This window comes from Nuphar pumila, chromosome 10 (genome assembly GCF_984573655.1).
Source record: "Nuphar pumila chromosome 10, dmNupPumi1.hap1.1, whole genome shotgun sequence".
NCBI classification, from domain to species: Eukaryota; Viridiplantae; Streptophyta; class Magnoliopsida; order Nymphaeales; family Nymphaeaceae; genus Nuphar; species Nuphar pumila.
The window spans coordinates 46,740,807-46,761,071 of NC_143258.1; the positions used below are offsets into that span (position 1 = coordinate 46,740,807).

The 20,265-nt window shown below is 35.7% G+C and overlaps 2 protein-coding genes across 2 annotated transcripts in view; one reads left to right on the forward strand and one right to left on the reverse strand.

Annotated features, from left to right (window-relative positions):
• LOC149826791 (uncharacterized) overlaps nucleotides 1-20,265 on the forward strand; it is a 96,084-nt gene that overhangs the window by 55,418 nt on the left and 20,401 nt on the right. The window lies entirely within an intron of this gene.
• On the reverse strand, nucleotides 12,033-13,297 carry LOC149826792 (uncharacterized). Its single transcript, XM_090019889.1, has 2 exons — nucleotides 13,103-13,297; nucleotides 12,033-13,007 (listed from the first exon to the last, which is right to left on the reverse strand). Exons 1-2 carry the CDS (start codon nucleotides 13,295-13,297, stop codon nucleotides 12,276-12,278), a joined length of 927 nt encoding a protein of 308 aa, XP_089876015.1. The 3' UTR covers nucleotides 12,033-12,275.

Below are 20,265 nucleotides of genomic sequence, written 5' to 3' on the forward strand. Positions count from 1 at the left end.
ATATGACACTTTTGTTATCACAACATTGTTTTAAAGGTTTTGAGACATCAACTCCCATATCTTTAAGCAAAGACTTCAACCACATGACCTCAGTTGTTGATATAGTCATCGCTCTGTATTCAACTTCTGTGAAGGACAACGATACCTTCTGTTACTTTTTACATCCCCAAGATATAAGGTAATCACCTAAAAACACACAAAAACCCGTAGTTGAGTGTCGGTTATTGAGATCTCCTCCCCAATCAGAGTCAATATATGAATTAAGATTTAACGATGATAAAGAGGATGAGAAAAACCCTTTGGATATAGTATTTTTAACATATCAGACTATTCACAACACCGCACTCATGTGGACTGAAGTTGTCTCATGTTGAAATTAACTTGTGGTATGAACGTCATCGCTATCCGGTCTAGTAATAGACAACTAAGTTAGTGATCCAATAAGTTGTTTGTAGGGTGTTGGATCATTTAGCAAGACTCCATCTTCAACTTTCATTTTGGCATTAATCACTTCTGGAGTGTTAGCATGCTTATCATCTGTGATTCTTGAACGTGCAATTATATCATATGCAAACTTTATCTAGGACAAGATGTATTCTCTTAGCGAATAAGCTACTTCATTACCTAAGAAATATCTCAAGAAACCAAGGCCAGTCATATCAAAAGTTTCTTTAAGCATAAATTTGATTTCTTCAACTTCTTTCTTATCACTCCCAGCGATGATCATATCATCAACATAAAAGAGTAGAATAACAAGCATGGAACCTATAGATCTTATAAAAAGAGCAGTGTCAGTATAACATGATTTAAAACCATGATCTAGCATAGTTCTACTAAATCGATTATACCATGCTTTGGGGGCTTGTTTAAGCCCATATAAAGCTTTACGAAGGCGAAAAACCATGTCTTTCTCAATATTTAGACCAAGGAGAGAATTCATGTATATTTCTTCATTCGAACTACCATTTAAAAAGGCATTCTTAACATCTAGCTAGTATATAGTCCAGTTCCTAATAGATGTTATTGCAACTAAAGTCCTAACAGTGGTCATACGAGATATTGGGGCAAATGTCTCATCATAATCTATACCATATTTCTGAGAGTACCCTTTCACAACTAACCTAGCTTTGTATTTTTCTAGCGATCCATAACTCTTTGTTTTAATTTTAAAAACCCATTTACATCCTATAGTTTTCTTTTCCTCTAGAAGTGGTTGAATTTTTCAAGTATTAGCTTTATGTATTACTTCTAGTTATAAGTTATGGCATCGACCCATTCTTTTGTGTCTTTGTTTTCCCTATAGCTTGAAGGCTCATGATATGAATATTGTTAAATTATCTACCTTATCACCTAATGTAATATATATATATATATATATATATTTTATATATATAAGGTAATACATATACATATATTAATATATATGTATATGTATCTACTTTTTATATATATAAAATATATATATTTCTTATTATTTAGTCATAGGGGTAGTTTCGTCTTTTCTTCCTTTTTACGCACATTCACCTTTTGAATGTGTTTGTAATTTCTTTTTAGTTTTTCTTTTTCTTTATTTTTATTTATTTAATTTTTGTACTTAAAGGAACCTTGGGGGGCCCACTCAAATAGACGTTGGGCCCCTCCAACGGTCACATTTGTGACCGTTGGAGGGGCTCCAACGTCTATGAGTGGAGCCCCTCCAAGGCTCCCTTTTGGGTTGTTATAAATAGAGGCTCTCCCCTTGTATTCTCTTATGGCTTTGAGTCAAAGCCCAAGTTCTCAATAAATTGATTCCATTGTTTTTATGCCTTTGTGAGTTATTTGTGGGTTGTGCTTTTTGTGCACAAGTGTTCTAAAGTGTTCTTATTGTGCTTTCGTGGTGGGTTCAATATCAAGAATATTAAGGTCTTGATATTAGTATCTTGTTGAAGATACTTTTACATGGTATCAGAGCCTCGTTGGAAGAAAGAAGATCGTGTTTCTCGCCTCTTGTGAAGCACCTCGAAAATCGTGCCCTCAAGCTAGTGAAGTTTTTGAGTAAAGCATTTGCTCCGGGCAATTTTTTAGAAGCAACTTTCGTCAAGAAAAGGTTGAAAATCCGTTAAGGTACGCTTTATTTTCCATCTTCTCCTCTCCATAATGGGTGAAAAAGACTCCCACTTCTCCCTTGGTTTTAAACTTAGTGGTTCGAACTACCATGTTTGGGCCGGCAACATGGAAGCCCATATCAAAGGGAAAGGTCTTTGGGGTTATGTTCAAGGTTCCATATCGGAACCCGAACCCAAGCTTTCTATTATAGAGAAAGGGGAAATCAAGATTCTTGAAGGAGAAGATAGACAAAAGGCCTTAGAAGAATATTCCAAAAGGCATGATGAGTGGGAAATGAAGAACTTCAAGATATTGTCTTGGATTTTTTCGTCCGTAGAAACCAAGATCAATGCCAACATCATCAAATTTAAAAGGGCCTCCGAAGCTTGGTTATACCTTGAAAAAATGTATACGTCAAGGGACTTGTCTCACAAATACTACCTCCAAAAGAAAGCCTTGACTCTTCAACAAAATGATTTATCTATTCGGGAATATTTTGCCGAATTATCATCTATTTGGGACGAGCTTGCCATGCTCGAACCAAAATGGAGCGGAGAAGCTATTGAGTTAAGGCACAAACAACTAGAGGAAGATAGTTTCTTCAACTTCTTAAATGGTCTTAGACCCGAATTTGAGCAAATTTGGTCCTCCCTTCTATCGGCTTTTACCTCCCCATCTATTGAAGATGTCATCACCAAGCTAAGTGGTGAGGAAACACGTATTGGGATTAGTAAAAATAATCCAAGTATTCTTGCTACACCTTCTCAAAATGACTATGAAGTGGTCAATGCCGTGTCAAGACCCGGTAATAATTTGAAGACCTACAAACCGCCCCATTTCAAAAATCAAGGGCAAAATGATCGATATGGCAAGAGAGATTATAGCAAATTAACTTGCCATTTTTGTAAAGAACCGGGACATATCAAACCCAATTGTCCCAAATGGAAGAAGTTCCTCGCCGCGGCTTTAGCATCCCAATCGGAGGAACGGCCTTCAACATCAAATGAACCTCTTTCGCTTCATCAAATTATGGATGCTCTTCAACCTCTTCTCAAAGGAGGCACTTCTGGAGCCGCCATGTCATCTTCTTCCTCTCTTGGTAAGACATCTTGGCTACTTGATTCTGGTGCTTCGTTTCATATGACTCCAAGTCATTGTTTTCTTTCTAATTATTCTGAAAATCGCCTTCCATCTTTTGTCTCAACCGCGGATGGAACCCCTCTTGAAATTAAATGAATGGGCAATTTTGAAAAACAAGATTTTTTTATCCCAAAAATTCGTCTTATTCCAAAGCTAAACTTAAATTTACTTTCCGTTTCTCAACTCTCGGACTATGGTTGCGATATAAAGTTCTCTTCTAATAAATGTTGGATACAGGATCGCCAGTCCGGGAAATTGATTGGGGAAGGCTCTAGGAGAGGAGACCTCTACTATGTTGATTTTCTTAAAATTCCCAAGAATCAATTTTGTAATGTTGCTCAAAACAAAGATATTCATGTATGGCATAAGAGATTGGGTCATCCCAACATTGTTAAAATCTCTTATTTGCCTTTTATTAAGCATCTTTGTAATGAAAATTTTGTTTGTAATGAATGTATTCTTGGAAAAATGAGAAGTCTTCCTTTTTCTCAAAGATCAATGTTTACAACAAAACCTTTTGAAATCGTTCACTCCGATGTATGGGGTCCAGCTCCGGTGATATCCAAGGGAGGCTTTTCTTACTATGTTATCTTTGTGGATGATTTCACTAGGTTTAGTTGAATATATTTTCTTAAACATAAATATGAAGTTTTTTCAACCTTTAAAACATTTCATATGATGGTTTTAAATCAATTCAATGGAAATTTTAAAATTTTTAGAACCGATTCGGGTGGCGAATACCTTTCCAATGAATTTAAAAGCTATCTTAAAAACTATGGAATTCTTCATCAAAAGTCTTGTCCCAAACCCCCCCAACAAAATGGGTTGGCTGAACGGAAACATAGGCATATTATTGAAACCACACGAACTTTGCTCATTTCTCAAAATATACTGAAAAAACTTTGGGCGGAGGCCGCTCTTACTTCTGTCTATCTCATAAATAGACTTCCATCTAAAAACTTAAACATGATTTCCCCGTTTGAAAAATTATACGAAAAAGAACCTGATTATAGCATGTTAAGGGTTTTTGGATGTAAATGTTTTGTCCTTACTGATAAAAATGACAAACTCTCCCCTAAGGCCATTCCTTGTGCCTTTCTTGGTTACTCTGAAACTCATAAAGGTTTTCGCTGTTATGATGTTAAGAGTGAAACTTTATGTTTCCAGAAATGTAAGCTTCTTGGAAAATGTTAGTGGTTTCGAAAAACTTGAAACTAATGACGAGAATATAGATTATTCTTTTCTGTTTGATTTATTAACTGAAGATGATGATACTAGCGATGATGAAACAAATCAAAATGATGAAACTCATATTGATCAACCCAGTAATGAAGAACCACATAGAGATCCTATAACCTACTCTCATAGAGATAGGAGTACTTTTAGAAGTGCCCTCGAAAGATATGATAGTGAGTCTACCCCTTCAAGTGAAGGAAATCTTCGTAGGACCGAAAGATCAAGAAAACCCCCTTCTAGGTTCATCTCATATGAGTCTTTTTCACCAAAATATAGAGCCTATCTAAGCGCCATTCACTCGTACATAGAACCTAGGGATTTTGAGGAAGCACGAAAATACCCAGAATGGATAGTTGCTATAAATAATGAACTTGAAGCCCTAAAGAAAGCAAAAACCTGGGAGTTTCAAGACCTTCCTAAAGATAAGAAAGCAATAGGGTGTAGATGGGTATTTAAGTCAAAACTAAGTGTGATGGGTCTCTTGAGAGATATAAGGCCCGCTTAGTTGCAAAAGGATATGGTCAAAAATATGGGATTGATTATGAGGAGACTTTTGCCCCTGTTGCTCGGATGGTCACCGTCCGATGTCTTATAACCGTTGCTTCAATAAATAAATGGAACATCTATCAGATGGATGTTAAGAATGCGTTTTTAAACGGAGATCTAAACGAAGAAGTATATATGGATGCCCCTCCTGGATTAGAGTATCCTAAAGGGAAAGTGCTTCGTCTTCGGAAAGCATTGTATGGTTTAAAACAAGCTCCCAAAGCTTGGTATGATAGGTTTAACTCCGTGATGTTAGATAATGGTTTTTCATCATGCTTTACTGATACTGCTTTGTTTGTTAGAAAGTCTAATGCAGGGATTGTTATTCTGTTACTATATGTGGATGACATGCTTATTACTGGGAGTGATTCTAAAGGAATTAAAAGCATAAAGTCCATTTTAAAGGATAAGTTTGAAATGTCTGACTTGGGTTTCTTAACTTATTTTTTGGGTATTGAGGTTGCATACTCTCATAGAGGGTATTTTTTGTCTCAAACTAAGCTTGCATCTGAGATTATTGACAGGTCAGGTATTACAGATGATAAAGTTTGTGAAACTCCTGCTATAGTAGGAGCTAAAATGAAGATTGATGATGGTGTTCCCCTCTCCGATCCCACTCCCTACAGGCAACTAGTAGGATCGTTGATGTACCTAAGCATCACCAGACCAGATATCTCACATGCGGTGCATACGGCAAGTCAATTTCAGCATGCACCAACTTCTGTTCACATGGGTGCTGTCTTACGTGTCGTAAGATATCTAAAGCACACTATTAATAACGGAGTTTTTCTGCTTTCTTCTTCTGAGTTAAGATTAATTGCTTATACTGACTCTGATTGGGGAGGTGACCCAAATAACCGTCACTCCACCACTGGTTTTTGTGTATTCTTAGGAGACTCATTAATCTCATGGAGATGCAAGAAGCAACAAAAGGTGTCTCTATCATCAACTGAAGCCGAATATCGTGCCATGGCAACTACTACCATGGAAATTGTTTGGATTCACCAATTGCTGGAAGACATGGGAATCACTATTGAAGGACCTACCAAGCTTTGCTGTGACAACAAAAGTGCGATTTATATCGCCAAAAATCACACCTTTCATGAGCGGACCAAACACATAGAGATGGATTGTCATTATGTTCGAGAGGCGTACCTCAAGGGAATCATTGACCTTCCATATGTCACGTCCGAGTATCAATTGACGGATTTCTTCACCAAAGCCTTGTGTGCTCCGCGTTTCAACTTTCTTCTTAGCAAACTCTCGGTCATCCTGCCCTAAGTTTGAGGGGGGGTGTTAAATTATCTACCTTATCACCTAATGTAATATATATATTTTATATATATAAGGTAATACATATACATATATTAATATATATGTATATGTATCTACTTTTTATATATATAAAATATATATATTTCTTATTATTTAGTCATAGGGGTAGTTTCGTCTTTTCTTCCTTTTTACGCACATTCACCTTTTGAATGTGTTTGTAATTTCTTTTTAGTTTTTCTTTTTCTTTATTTTTATTTATTTAATTTTTGTACTTAAAGGAACCTTGGGGGGCCCACTCAAATAGACATTGGGCCCCTCCAACGGTCACATTTGTGACCGTTGGAGGGGCTCCAACGTCTATGAGTGGAGCCCCTCCAAGGCTCCCTTTTGGGTTGTTATAAATAGAGGCTCTCCCCTTGTATTCTCTTATGGCTTTGAGTCAAAGCCCAAGTTCTCAATAAATTGATTCCATTGTTTTTATGCCTTTGTGCATTTGTGAGTTATTTGTGGGTTGTGCTTTTTGTGCACAAGTGTTCTAAAGTGTTCTTATTGTGCTTTCGTGGTGGGTTCAATATCAAGAATATTAAGGTCTTGATATTAGTATCTTGTTGAAGATACTTTTACAAATATATCGCTAGAAGACACATCCTATAGTTGGGAGAAAATGATTCATATGAAACAAACCTATTTGGTAGTCTAGATATGCATTCAGATCTCCTAAGACTAGGTTCCTCTATTTCAAGTGATTGACTATATTTATCGAGTGCACATGGATACTGTAACACCCCAATTTTTATAACCCGAAATTGGTGGAATTTTTTTTTTTTTGAAATACATTTAAATCTTTTAGCAGTTAACAGCGGAAAAACACATTGGGCATAAAACTTGGCGTGCTACTTCAGATGAATGCTTGCAAACATATACTTATGGAATTTAAACTTTAACAACTAATTAACCATGCATGAAATAAAATCAAGTTCCATAATATCCAAAATTTATCACATTTGTCATTGAATTGAATTAAAGTAAAATCAGATTTCAGAATTCATGAAGCAGAGGAAAGGTAGACTCAATCCCCGTCGCAACCTTCCGCCTTCGCACTTAAGTACCTACTCATTACCTAAATTTTTTTAAACCATATAGGGTTAGACAACATGTCTAAGTAGAGTAATTATGCTAAACTTGTAAGACAGAATAACAAGACAAGGATTTCAATAGAAATTTCATGGTTTAACATTTAATTTAACTTAAACAATCATACAACAAATCATGCATGTTTAGAATTTTCATATTTAACAGAAAAACATAAATTCATACATTCAAGATATAAAATGCATGAACCATTAAAATGCATGACTTACCATATGCAGAAGCTCTTTCAATGCATGCATATTTTCTTATCTTTAGTTATATTTTCTTAATTAGATGATGCATGTGATGCCAAATTAATGCACACACCATTTAAGTTATCACTTCTTAGCCCTGCTGATACGACACAGGCAGACATTTTCAGATCAAGACCATGACACAGGACGTGTTTTACATACATGGGTGGCTTTAGCATGGCCAGGTCCATTCACTAAGACGGGGTGAGAGACGTTAATACGAGAGAGATTCCCAACACCTTTCAACCCGATGCATCAGTTTTTCCTCATGAGTACAATAACCTCTACGCTGCAGTCTAATGCAGAGGTTTTCCCCCTAAAATCGTGGGAGGGGAGGAGCAACCTTCCGTGCCCGTAACAGAACTTGTCCCACGAAGTTTTGTATCACCTGCTACTCTCCAAGCAAGTATCTTGAGTTTAATGTCACATGATTACTTGATTTCAGTCATACTTTTGATGCAACATCAAGCTTAAACCACTTTATGGTCATGAATGCATTCTTATAAAGCATTGGACAAGGACATATAATTAAACTTGTAACAGACATTTGAGCACATGCGTAGCATAAACATCTTATTCATTTTCACACATCATAATGCATATGCATGTACATGGCCAATGCAACAAGGAGAATATATATGAACATTCATATCAATGAAACAATCATATCATCACGATATCATGGACATACATGTAGTCAACACATTTTTAGAATTTAAAACATAAACTTGTATTCATTGGACCTTTTGATCCTAAATCTTTCATGTGTAACCTTCCATTTATAATTCATGCCATAATCATATAAGATTGCATAAAATCAGACTTGCATAATCATTCACATAATGCATACTAATTCTATAAAGAAATTAAATAAAAACATATATACTATGCACCCTTTGAGCCTTGATTTATGAATTTGCCCTAATTTTTCCAATTTCATAACTCTGTCCGACTGGTACAGAGCTCACAAAAAATTTTTTGCTCCATGAACAGAGCTGAAATTTTTACAGTATATAGGAATTGTTGTCAGCTATCCGTAGCCGCAAACCGTTTGTAAAAACTCTTTCGTATGAGGGAGTTATGCATGTTTTACTACAGACCTATCAGTTTTTGTTTCGACTGTCACAGAGACGTGCTCGGTCCATGAACAGAGCCCAAATTTCTACAGTAGATGCACAATGGAGTTAACTTTCCAACGCAACAATTCGTTCATCAAAACTCCTCCGGACGAGGGAGAAACGACCATTTTACTGAACGGAGGTCAAGTGGAAAACCTGGAATTCCGAGATTTGCATTTGGGTGAATCAAACCGAGTCACCCGAATCCCAAGAAAAATTAAAAGAAATAGGGAATACGCATGAAATAAAATTTCAAAAATTCTAAAATATTCACAGTAGATGAAACACTTCATAATCTATCAATCCAAACTAATATTTGCATAAAAATCATGGAATAAATCAAATACAAATATATTTTACGAATCTATTTCTAAGAAACCGATTTTTATAATAAACCCGATTTCAAAAATGGTTTTCTTTAGGGGAAAATGTGTTTTTGCCATGGATCATTAGATCTGAGTCAAACCCACGGTTAGGAGGGTTTGATTATGATCTAAACTCATGAAAAAGCATCAAAATCCATGTCAAGAACTCCGTTCTTGCAAGAAAAGCATAGAAACCCTACCTTTTGTTGAAAAAAATGTATTTCTTGATGGATGAACAACCCTTTTTGATCGATCCACCAATCAGCCCTTTCTTCCAGCAAGATGAGGACCTTAGATCTCCTCACCACACCCCTTGAGGTCTGGATCTTGCACTCAAGAACCAAAAGAAACCCTAAAAGAAGAGAATATGGAAGGGAAAGAGAGGAGAGAGAGAAGAGGGTTTTTGGGGGAGAGAGAAGCTCTCCTTTTTTTTTCCAGCACAAATGAGGAGGGCAAGGGCTATGGGAGAGTTTTATAACCCTTCTTAAATTAGGTTATGTGCTGGAATTAATTTCAGCCCTTGATCTCATTAATGAAATTCATTTGGAGCCCTTGATCTCCACTTTGACTTTTCAAACTTTAAATAACCTTGAAAATCACTATACCTTTATTTTCAATTTGAATTTGAAGTAAGATGCCACATAGGATGGGATGACCCACCTATGGGCTCCTACTAAACTAATAAAAAATGGATTTTAATGTATACAAAAGAAAACTATTATATTAAACTATTATTGATAAATCATAAAATTCCAATTAAAAACCGTTTTTGTTTTATATAACCACAACTCATGTGAAAATGTAAAGGAATTGAATATAAGTTAATTCCATCTTATTAAGCATATTAATATGTATATTTTTAAAATCTACTTTTGTTAATTTACTTTATTTAAATAATTTTACTTAAAAGAAAAATCAACATTTTCTTTTTAAGTAAGACGTTTTCAATTAGACATCACTTAGAATTTTCTCAGATATCCAAACCATGTAGGGTTTATATTTACTACAATTCAATATAATTAAACCCCTTAATCCTTACGAATATACTCAAACATTAATTTTTTTAAAGAAATTAGGGTTTTATATTGGCACGAAATTCAAGACATTTCACAATGCTATAGAAAAGAACTTAGAAATTTTCGGATATTACAGATACTCCCATCACCACGTCTAGAATAATGAACAAGTTCATGAGTAGGTTCACTACCAACACATGGTTCATTACTCATTTCCACATTATCGCTAACATCATCATTAACATTCACACTAGAATCATTAATGTCAATATTTTGTTTAAGCAATAAATCATACAATAAAGCATACTCAGATTCCCCATTAGATTTTTGAAGATCAAATCCTCTTGCTTTTTCAAGGAAAGCAACATTCCTAGAAATATAAAATTTATCATTTTTCAAGTCATAACATTGATAGCCTTTTTTACTATCTACATATCCAAAAAACACACATTCAATAGCTTTGGGGGATAGTTTATCATATTTTTTCAAGAAGAACAAATCCCTTGCATTCAAAAACCCTTAATCTTTTCAAATCTGGGCTAATTTTAATAAGATTTTCAATTGAAAATTAATTTTTTAATTTATGAGGAGGCATTCTATTTATCAAATATACCGCGGTGAGAATGGCTTCGGCCCAAAACCTATTTGGAAATCCTTTAGAAATAACTAAGGTTCCAGTTGTCTCAACAATATGGCGATGCTTTCTTTCGGCCATGGTTTTAAAACCCGTGACTCGGAACTCAACTCGTTCTTTATTGACTCGTGACTCGGCGGGTCAACTCGGTGACTCGGACCGGGTTTTGTTAACTTTTGATTTTAAAAGAAAAACAATATATAAATTATCATTTAAACATATAAAAGTTTGTAGAATGACTTAATTACTAGTGTAATTGATTAATAAGTAAAACAACATCAAGTAAAACTATATCTAACTTATAATTACTCATCTAATAGCAAAAAATTGAACAACCAAGCAAAACAATAATTCAATATTTCAATAAAAATAAGCCCTAAAGTAAAGTTAAGTTACAAAGTTCATAAATATAAAGTTAATGATCATAACACAATGACAAAATCAAATTTCAAACATCCAAAATTCATCCACTTTTACAAAATATGATATCTCAATTCTCAAGTCAAGAGTCAATGACTCAAATCTCAAATAGAGGCGAAGTGCTATTATTTGGAACTTCATTTGAATCAATTCTTGAGTTGGAAGTAGAAATTAATGGCTGAATTGGAGTACTAGTGGTTGCATTTTCCCTTGCATCTTCATCTTCAACTCCATCACCACCTTCGTCATCAATAAAATTAGCTTCTTCAATGTTTTCAACTTTCATCTCCAAGTCTCTTAAGAAATCTTTCATTCAATAAAATATGACACATTTGAGTTAACATGCAATAGAAAAAGACAAAAAACTAAATTAAAACAATTTTAATCAAGTTAAAATATCAAACAAACTTTTACGGTTTTACCTCATCTCCATCTAAAACTCCTTCTTGCATGACCCATTCATCCATTGGTGTTTGCAAATATATATTATCCAAAGAAATTGGGTCAAGACGTGTTCTCTTTAATTGTTTTTCTCTCAGACGTAAATTATAATGGACAAACACTAAGTCATTAAGTTTCTTTTGAGCTAATCTATTTCTTCTCTTAGTGTGAATTTGATCAAAGGTACTCCAATTTCGTTCACATCCAGATGAAGAACATGTTTGACTAAGTATACGAATAGCAATTTTTTGAAGATCGGGGGCACATATTCCTTGCATTTTCCACCACATTGCTGCATAAAGCCAAAACACACAAAAATGAAAAGTTGATTAAAGAAATATTCTTTTGCACAACACAACAATAATGTTAAAGATAAATCACCTGGCTTATGCTCATCTCTAGTCATAACAGCTATAGAAGTACCAAAATCTGCACTTGCGTCTTCAAATAACTAAAGTTGCTTGCATGCTCTTACTCTAGCTGAAATATTTGGCTCCAACTTCTCAATACATTGAATTAAACCACGCCTTACTTCAGGATGCTTTGTGAATTACATGAAATAGTGCAAATAGTCAAATACATTAAATTGGTAATTGATAAAAGAAAGTTCATATTCAAAATTTAAAACAATTAATAAAAAGATATAAACAAATACATACCTTAGAAAATTGTGGACTATAGTGGTATTTGGGATTGAGATAGTATGCTGCTGCATGAAGAGGGTGATGAAGTTGATTTTCCCAACGATTGTCAATTATTTTCCAATAAGGTTTATACTTTTTCTCGTCATTGTCATGAATTTCTTTTATAGCCTCTTTGGCTCTATCCATAGCTTCATAAAGATAACCCATTGTAGGATTTTCTTCTCCATCGACCATTCTCAAAACTTTGACCAGAGGTTCTATAGTTTTAACAGTTGATTCTACGACTCTCCAAAAATTACTATTCAATATAATATCCTCCATCTCTTTTCCCTCAGCAAATGATGAATATTTTGAATTGTTCCATTCATCTGATGCCATCATTTTTCTAAGACCACTTCGATGTTCTAGCAAAGATTGAAGCATGATAAAATTAGTGGCAAATCTTGTAGTAACCGGTCTTAGAATTTCTTTCTTATTAGAAAATTGAGTCCTCATTAGGTTCAAAACAAAAGTATGATTGTAGATGAACTTCGTGATCCTTTTTCCTTTTTCCACACATCCCGCTATGCTTTTTATCTTAGAAAAATCTTCAAGCATGAGATCTATGCAATGAGCTGCACAAGGAGTCCAAAATATGGTTTTCCTCCTATCCTCCAACATCTTTCCAGCTGCTTGATAGTTGGCTGCATTATCTGTGATTATCTGTCATTTTTTAATTTCAAAACATTATTAACATACTAGACAAATTATAAATATCAATGTTTAATAGAAAATTACAAAAGAACAGCATAATATACCTGAACAACATTCTCTGCACCTATTGTTTCCACCACTTCATCAAATAATTTTAATAAATTTTCTCGATTCTTCACGATACTTGTTGCATCAACTGATTTCAAGAAGTAAATGCCCCTTGGACAATGAACCAAAAAATTTATCAATGTCCTTTGTGTTGCATCTTTCCAACCATCAGCCATAATAGAGCAACCCATTTCAGCCCAAGACTCCTTGTATTCTTTGAAATAATCATCAATTTTTTTAATTTCTTCTTGTAACAATTTTCCAGAAATTTCAGATGAAGAAGGCGGCTTCAATCCCATTTCTACTGAGGAACAAACTTCAATCATCTTCGTAAAGTAAGGAGAATTGGCTGCGTTGAAAGGAATGGCTGAATGATAAAAAAATCTCGCAATAGTTGAACATAACCTATCTCTAGCTTTTTTATCCAAAGCTGCTTTTATTTCAAGTTGTTTCATTGATGGAGACTCTGCCTTCACTTGAACAAAAGCATCAAGATTATGCTTTGGGGCATCATTCATCAATTTTTTTCCCTTTATATATCTTTTCTCAGAAGACTCATCACTTTCATCTGACAAGTCCATATCATTATCATTTACTTCAACAAAGGAACCGATCTCATTTACAATATTTCTCTTATATAATTTGTGTTCCTTAAATGACTCCAAATTCTTACGAATTTTTTTTCTTACAGATTCTTCGACTTTTTCACATGGTTCCACCTCTCCTTTAATACCAGCAAGATGATACTTAAGTCTATTAATGCCACCACTCATTTGTTTTGTACACCAAGTACAAGTACATTGTACCCTCTTCTTTTTCTTATCAAGTGGTAAACCAAAATCCCACACAGGGTCCTTTCCTTTAGTGAATGCTATTGGAGTCCTTGAAGATCCTTCTTCTGACATTTCTTTGATGATTTGATAAATCTAAAACTTTTAAATTTGAAAAGTTAAAAACATACGTACGGTTAGTAGATTATGCACAAACCCACCAAGGAAAGTTAAAAACATAGTGTCATATAAGTATAAAACTAAAACTATACATGGTACACTACATAATGCACACAAACTGAACACTGTACATGCTCATCAGCATAAGCAAGTTATCATTTTTTTTTTACTATTAACACTAGCACGACCAAGTTATCAACAACAAAAAAAACCATTAGTGCATGCTTCGTTGCCAAAATAAATAAATAATGGATCCATGCTAATTTTTTTTGTCAAATTTGTTTGGTTAAAATAGCGAAAGAAATGATGGCATATTATTTCACAACTTCAGCAGCCTACATCTTCAACAGTGAGAATAAAGCAAACCCAATCTTGGCTGCATCTATCAAGGATAAGAACAAGAAATATGCAATGCTATTGATTTATTTACAAACTACCAAATAGCCACATTGAATTTCTCCAGAATATGATGGTGAAAAAAATAAACAAAAGCCTTCAAAGAAAAGTGTCCACAGAAAAAGAAGAGGTCTACAACATTGACATACACACAAGCAGAAAAAATAGAATTGCGTCTCTTATACAAACATAGATAATAGAAATGTTCACAACGATATTTATATATTTGACAGGCTGCTATTCAAAATGGAAAAAAGTACCCCTGGTGATGTACAATTTATGTAACTATGTGGAAGTTCTCAATGCAAAAATCCAGTGAACTTGTCATATATTTATTAAAGGCTGAGGAATTTGACTTGCAGTATTTGTGTGTCTGTGCCTAGTTTTCAATGTGTATTTCAGTGTGCAAGGATAACAATTCAGCTCCTGAAGTCATCAGAATTTGGTGTGGAGAAAGCAAGAACGTGCTGTAAAAATGAGCACCATTAGGTCCAGTGTCAAAATTTAACAGTTTGATTGGATGGAAACTTGGTGCTGCAGCAACATGGTTGCACTGTCACTCCTCAAACATCTAACTTTGATTTAGATGGGTGATGCTCTTTAATTATTAGGCACGCTTGATCAAGGCACCACACCATTAGTTCGTGAGTCAAATTTTAACTGTTTAGTTGCATCAAAATACGCATGTTCCTGAGTTTATCTTTTTTCTTTGCCTTCAGAACTTCATTTGTTCAATCTTTAAGGACCACCAAGTAACTTGGTACGCCTATTTACTCAGCCATGAGTTTAACAGGATGGCCTTGAAATGCGTCCAAAATTATTTACTCTTTGTTGACACCTCAAGTTTTTCTCGGGTTATCAACCAACTGTCGTTACCCTGTGAGGCGTACTTGTGAGGCGTACGCTTCAAGTACTGGGGCGTACGCTTCAAGTACTGAGGCGTACGCCTTGCCTGTGAGGCGTACACTTCAAATACTGAGGCGTACGCCTCGCCTGTGAGGCGTACGCCTCACAGGCGATGTCGCAACAGTCGAAGGACCACCTTGAATCCTTTACAAAACTCGCCGGAAAATCTTGCCAGAAATTATCGCAGCGGCAAAAAGAAACACAAAAGGGGAAAATTTGAAAAACATACCTGGTGGCGTCGAAAAATGTCGCCGATGGACTATTTTTGCTGGAGAAGACACGTCAGAGCTGCGACGATGCCTTATATTCACCGTCGATGTGCCTTCGTCGGCGACTTGGCGTCACTGTTCACGCCGGAGTTAATGTTCGCGATGCAAATACAAAACGAAGAAAAATCCCATACTGTTCACGTCGGCGTCACTGTTCACGTCGGCGTCACTGCTCACGCCGGAAACTCCTTTCCGGTGTCGCTTTTTTCGCCGGATGGTTGGAACTGCAGCCGCACCTTCTCGGCTTTTCCCCTCTTCAGTCGAGGGTTAAACACAATGAACAGTGAAAACCTAAAGGGTTTTCACATTTCGTTAACAATTTAAAGGGTAAAATAATTAATATTGCGAAAATGCCATTAAAACAAACCGTTCGAGTTGTCCGATTATTTTTTACCCATGACTCGTCCCGAGTCGCGCGAGTCCTCCAGCGAGTTTTGTAAATCCGAAAACGACAGACCTCGCCCGAGTTCTACGTGACTCGTGACTCGGCCGAGTCATGCTCGAGTCTTGGCCACCCGAGTATGCCTTACCGGGTTGACCCGCTGGAGGGCCGAGCCGAGCCGAGCCGAGTCAACGAGTTGACTCGGCGAGTTTTTAAACGTTGCTTTCGGCAACTTCATTTTGTTGAGAAGTCATAGGGCAAGATTTTTGGTGAACAGTACCATGTGTTAAAGAAATTCTCCCCCTAAATTGGAACGGAAGATCCTAATGTTAGTCTTAAATTGGTTTATGAAAATCTCTAAAACATGTAAAAACATCGGATTTGAATTTAAGTAGATCTAAGTATGTCTACTAAAATCATCTATAAATCTAACATAATAAGAGAATCCACCTTTAGATATAATGGGAGTCGGACCCCGTACATCCAAATGCATCAATTCAAAAGGTTCATTAGACAAGGAAGTTCTAGATCCAAAAGGAAGCATTTTCATTTTTCCAAGTATACAATCATTACAAACAAAATCTTTTTCCTTACAATACTTTCCCCAAAATGGAAAAAGATATAATTTTGATATACTTGGATGTCCTAATCTTCTATGCCAAAGATCTAAGTCAATCTCTTGGGGATAGTTACAAAATGATTCTTAGGAAGACATAAAAAATCTATGTAATAGAGGTCTTCTCTTCTGTGCCCTTGCCCAATTAGCTTCCCCGACTGGAGATCCTGCACCCAACAAGCTTAGATGAGAAGAATACCTCATCCATAATCGAAAATTTGAGAAACAAAAAAAGATTTAAGTTAAGTTTTGGAATAACTAACATTTGGAACAAATTTTTTTTAAGTCTTTTTAAAAGGTTTTCAAATTTCGTATGCTTTTAACATTTAGAGTAGTTCCATTAGCGGTGGAAACATATGAAAAATATTAATTGGTGCAATCAGAAAGTAAGGATTCATTAGGTGTCATATGAAATGAGCCCCCCGAATTTAAGATCAAAGAGGACTTACCTGGAGGGAAAGAGGATGACACGACGGCACCGGATGTAGATGGGGTAGTCTTTAAATATTGTAAAATAACCTTCGTTAGTTGAGCAATAAGACAAGCCTTTGAGGTCACCTTTTTTGCTTGCCTCTTCTCGTTTGGGAGCCTCTTCACTCACCAAAGTCACATTTCTTTTGAGTTTTGGGCATTCCGGTTTTATGTGCTCTGATTCATTACAATAATGACAAATGATTTTTTTTCCTCCATTGTACTTTCTCTCAAAATCTCTTCCATTGATTTTTTTTTCAAAGTGAGGAGACTTATATGTCTTCACATGGTTCACAGGCCTTTATTTGACAAGAACCTCATCATTTGTGTTATGCATTCCAAGCCTTATTTCTGCCTGACACACTTGGACAAGAGCTTCACTTATAGATGGTAGGGTAGTTATATGAAGAAGGGATGACCTTACTTGCTCGAATTCAGATTTAAGCCCATACAAGAAAGCTAATTTTTTTTTCTTTCAACTTGTTTTTGTCTCATTTCTATTACCAGGCCTTCCCACTTAGGTTCAATCATAGCTAATTCATCCCATATTGGAGATAAGCGACTAAAATAATCTTTAACACTATTATCTCCTTGTTTGGTAGTACGTACCTTTTCTTGAAGAAAGTATAAGTGAGCCGTGTCTTTTTGAATAAATGTGTTCTTTAGGAATATCCAAGCTTCACAGCCTTTTTGAATTTAATGATGTTGGTAGCAATCTTGAATTTCATAGTATTCATGGACCATGAGAGTATTTGGGCATTGTTCACCTCACAATCCTCCAACTTGTCTTGATATTCTTTGAGCTTGTTCTTTTTCTTCATCGGAGAGAGCTTTAACTTGATCTCCTTCTTTCCTTGTTAGCTTCAATTGTGGTTCGGTAGTGGTTCCACTAACTAAACCCCATAGCTTCTTCCCTTTGATATGGTTCTCCATGGCGGTGGACCACATCAAATAGTTCTCATTGAGCTTGAAGGAGATGACATAAGATGATTCCCTCTCGGACATGATCACAATTAAAGTGGAGAAGACGACTTCAAGATGACAACCACCAAGAAGAGAGCCCGTGGCTATGATACCATAAAATGAAACAACAACAAATACAAGACAATGCCACTAAGGGCTACAAGAGAGCACAAATACAAAATGACCACTAATGGGTCAATCACAATCTCACAATGGAGATAATCACAAAACACAAAATCACAATGTAATCACAATATAAAAATATAATTTGTATTGAGCTACAATAATGCTTAGAAAAAGCACGCATTCACAATAGGAAGGTCCCTATTTATAAGCACTAGAGAGAGGAAAGGGGAGGGTGGGAGAGAGAGGATGTAGAGTCAAGGGAGAAAGTCCTGGCTAGAGAAAATAAGTTTGGTCAAACCTACTCAAGGAGACATGAAGATGTAATTGAAATTTCATTTTTAGATCAAGTGGAAGAATAGGGAAGTGAAGAGGCCAATCTTGATATCATTTCTGTGATAGCTGATGTAGGACAAAAAAAAACTTATTGTTACCATCTTCTTCTTTTGCATCTTCTCAGGTACGTAAAAGTTCTAGACCCTTTGTACTTCCGTCTCGTTTTGTGTCCTATGAGTCTTTTGCACCTCATCATCATGCTTTCTTAGCCTTAATCCATTCCTATGTTGAGCCTGAGTCCTATGCAAAGGCAGTAGGAAAGGAAGAGTGGCAAAGAACCATGATTGATGAAATGAATGCACTAGAAAGAATGTAGGCATGAAAACTAGTAAAATCTCCTCCAAAGAAAAATATTATTGGCAGCAAATGGTTATACAAGGTAAAAACAAAGGTAGATGGGTCAGTGGAGAGGTATAAAGCCAGATTGGTAGTTAAGGGATATAGTCAGCGTTTTGAAATTGATTTTGGGGAAACTTTTGCTCATATGGCTCATATGACCACAATTTGTACGCTGCCATACAATAGTGGGATCTTTTGGCAGTTAAATATCAAGAATGCATTCATGAATAGGGATTTACAAGAGGAAGTGTATATAGAACTACCACAAGGATACTCAGATCCAAAAGGCAGAGTGTACAACCTTCGCAGAGATCTATATGGACTCAAACAAGCACCTTGAGCTTGGTTTGAGAAGTTCAATTCATCAGTGAGATCACTTAGTTTTGAGTAGAATCATATCCTGCTTTGCGTCTTCCTCTACTCTTGAAAAATGTATATTGTTTTTTTATGTAGATGATATGATTCTCACTGGAGATGACATGAAGACTAAAGAGGCAAAAAAGAAACTGACCAATATGTTCGAGATGAAAGATTTGGGACGTTTGAAGAATTTTCTTGGGCTTGAGATTGTTAAATTATGTAATCAAACTTGTAATTTCGCATATATATTTTATATATATAAGGTAATACATATACATATATATAATATATGTATATGTATTTACCAATTATATATATAAAATATATATATTCCTAGTAAGGGTAGTTTAGGAATTTTACACATATTCTTTTTCAAGAATATGTTTTTGTAATTATTTTCTTTTTTCTTTTTCTTTATTCTTTTTTTATTTTTCGCATTTAATGCTTGTACTAGCATTGGGAGGGGCCCAACCCACTAGTCGTTGGACCCCTCCAACAGTCACATTTGTGACCGTTGGAGGAGCTCCAACGACTATGTGGAGCCCCTCCCAAGGCCTCCTCCAAGCCCTATATATATGGGCAGCTCCTCTTGTATTTTCTCAAGGGATTTGGGATTATAGCCCAACCTCTTTAGTGTTTATGAAACTTATGGGTGCAAGTGCACATTTGTGATTCGGTGTGTTGTGCTTGTTGTGCACAAGTGTTCTTGGGTGTGTATGTTCATACATTTATTCTTAAGGTTGTTGCGTTATCGACTAAAGTATCTTGTTGAAGATACTTTCACATGGTATCAGAGCCTCGTTGAAGAAGAAGAATTACGATTCGCCTCCTCTTGCATTCCTCGAAAAGCGTGCCTTCAAGTTTTTTGAAATCAAAGGGGATCATCTTCTTCGAGCAATATTTTAGGCTCCTCTCTTGTCAAGAAAGACGCGAAAAGTAATTAAGGTACGTACTATCCCTTGCATTCTTTCCTCTCTAATGGGCGAAAAAGACTCCCATTTCTCCCTTGGGTTTAAGCTTAATGGCTCAAACTATCATGTTTGGGCCG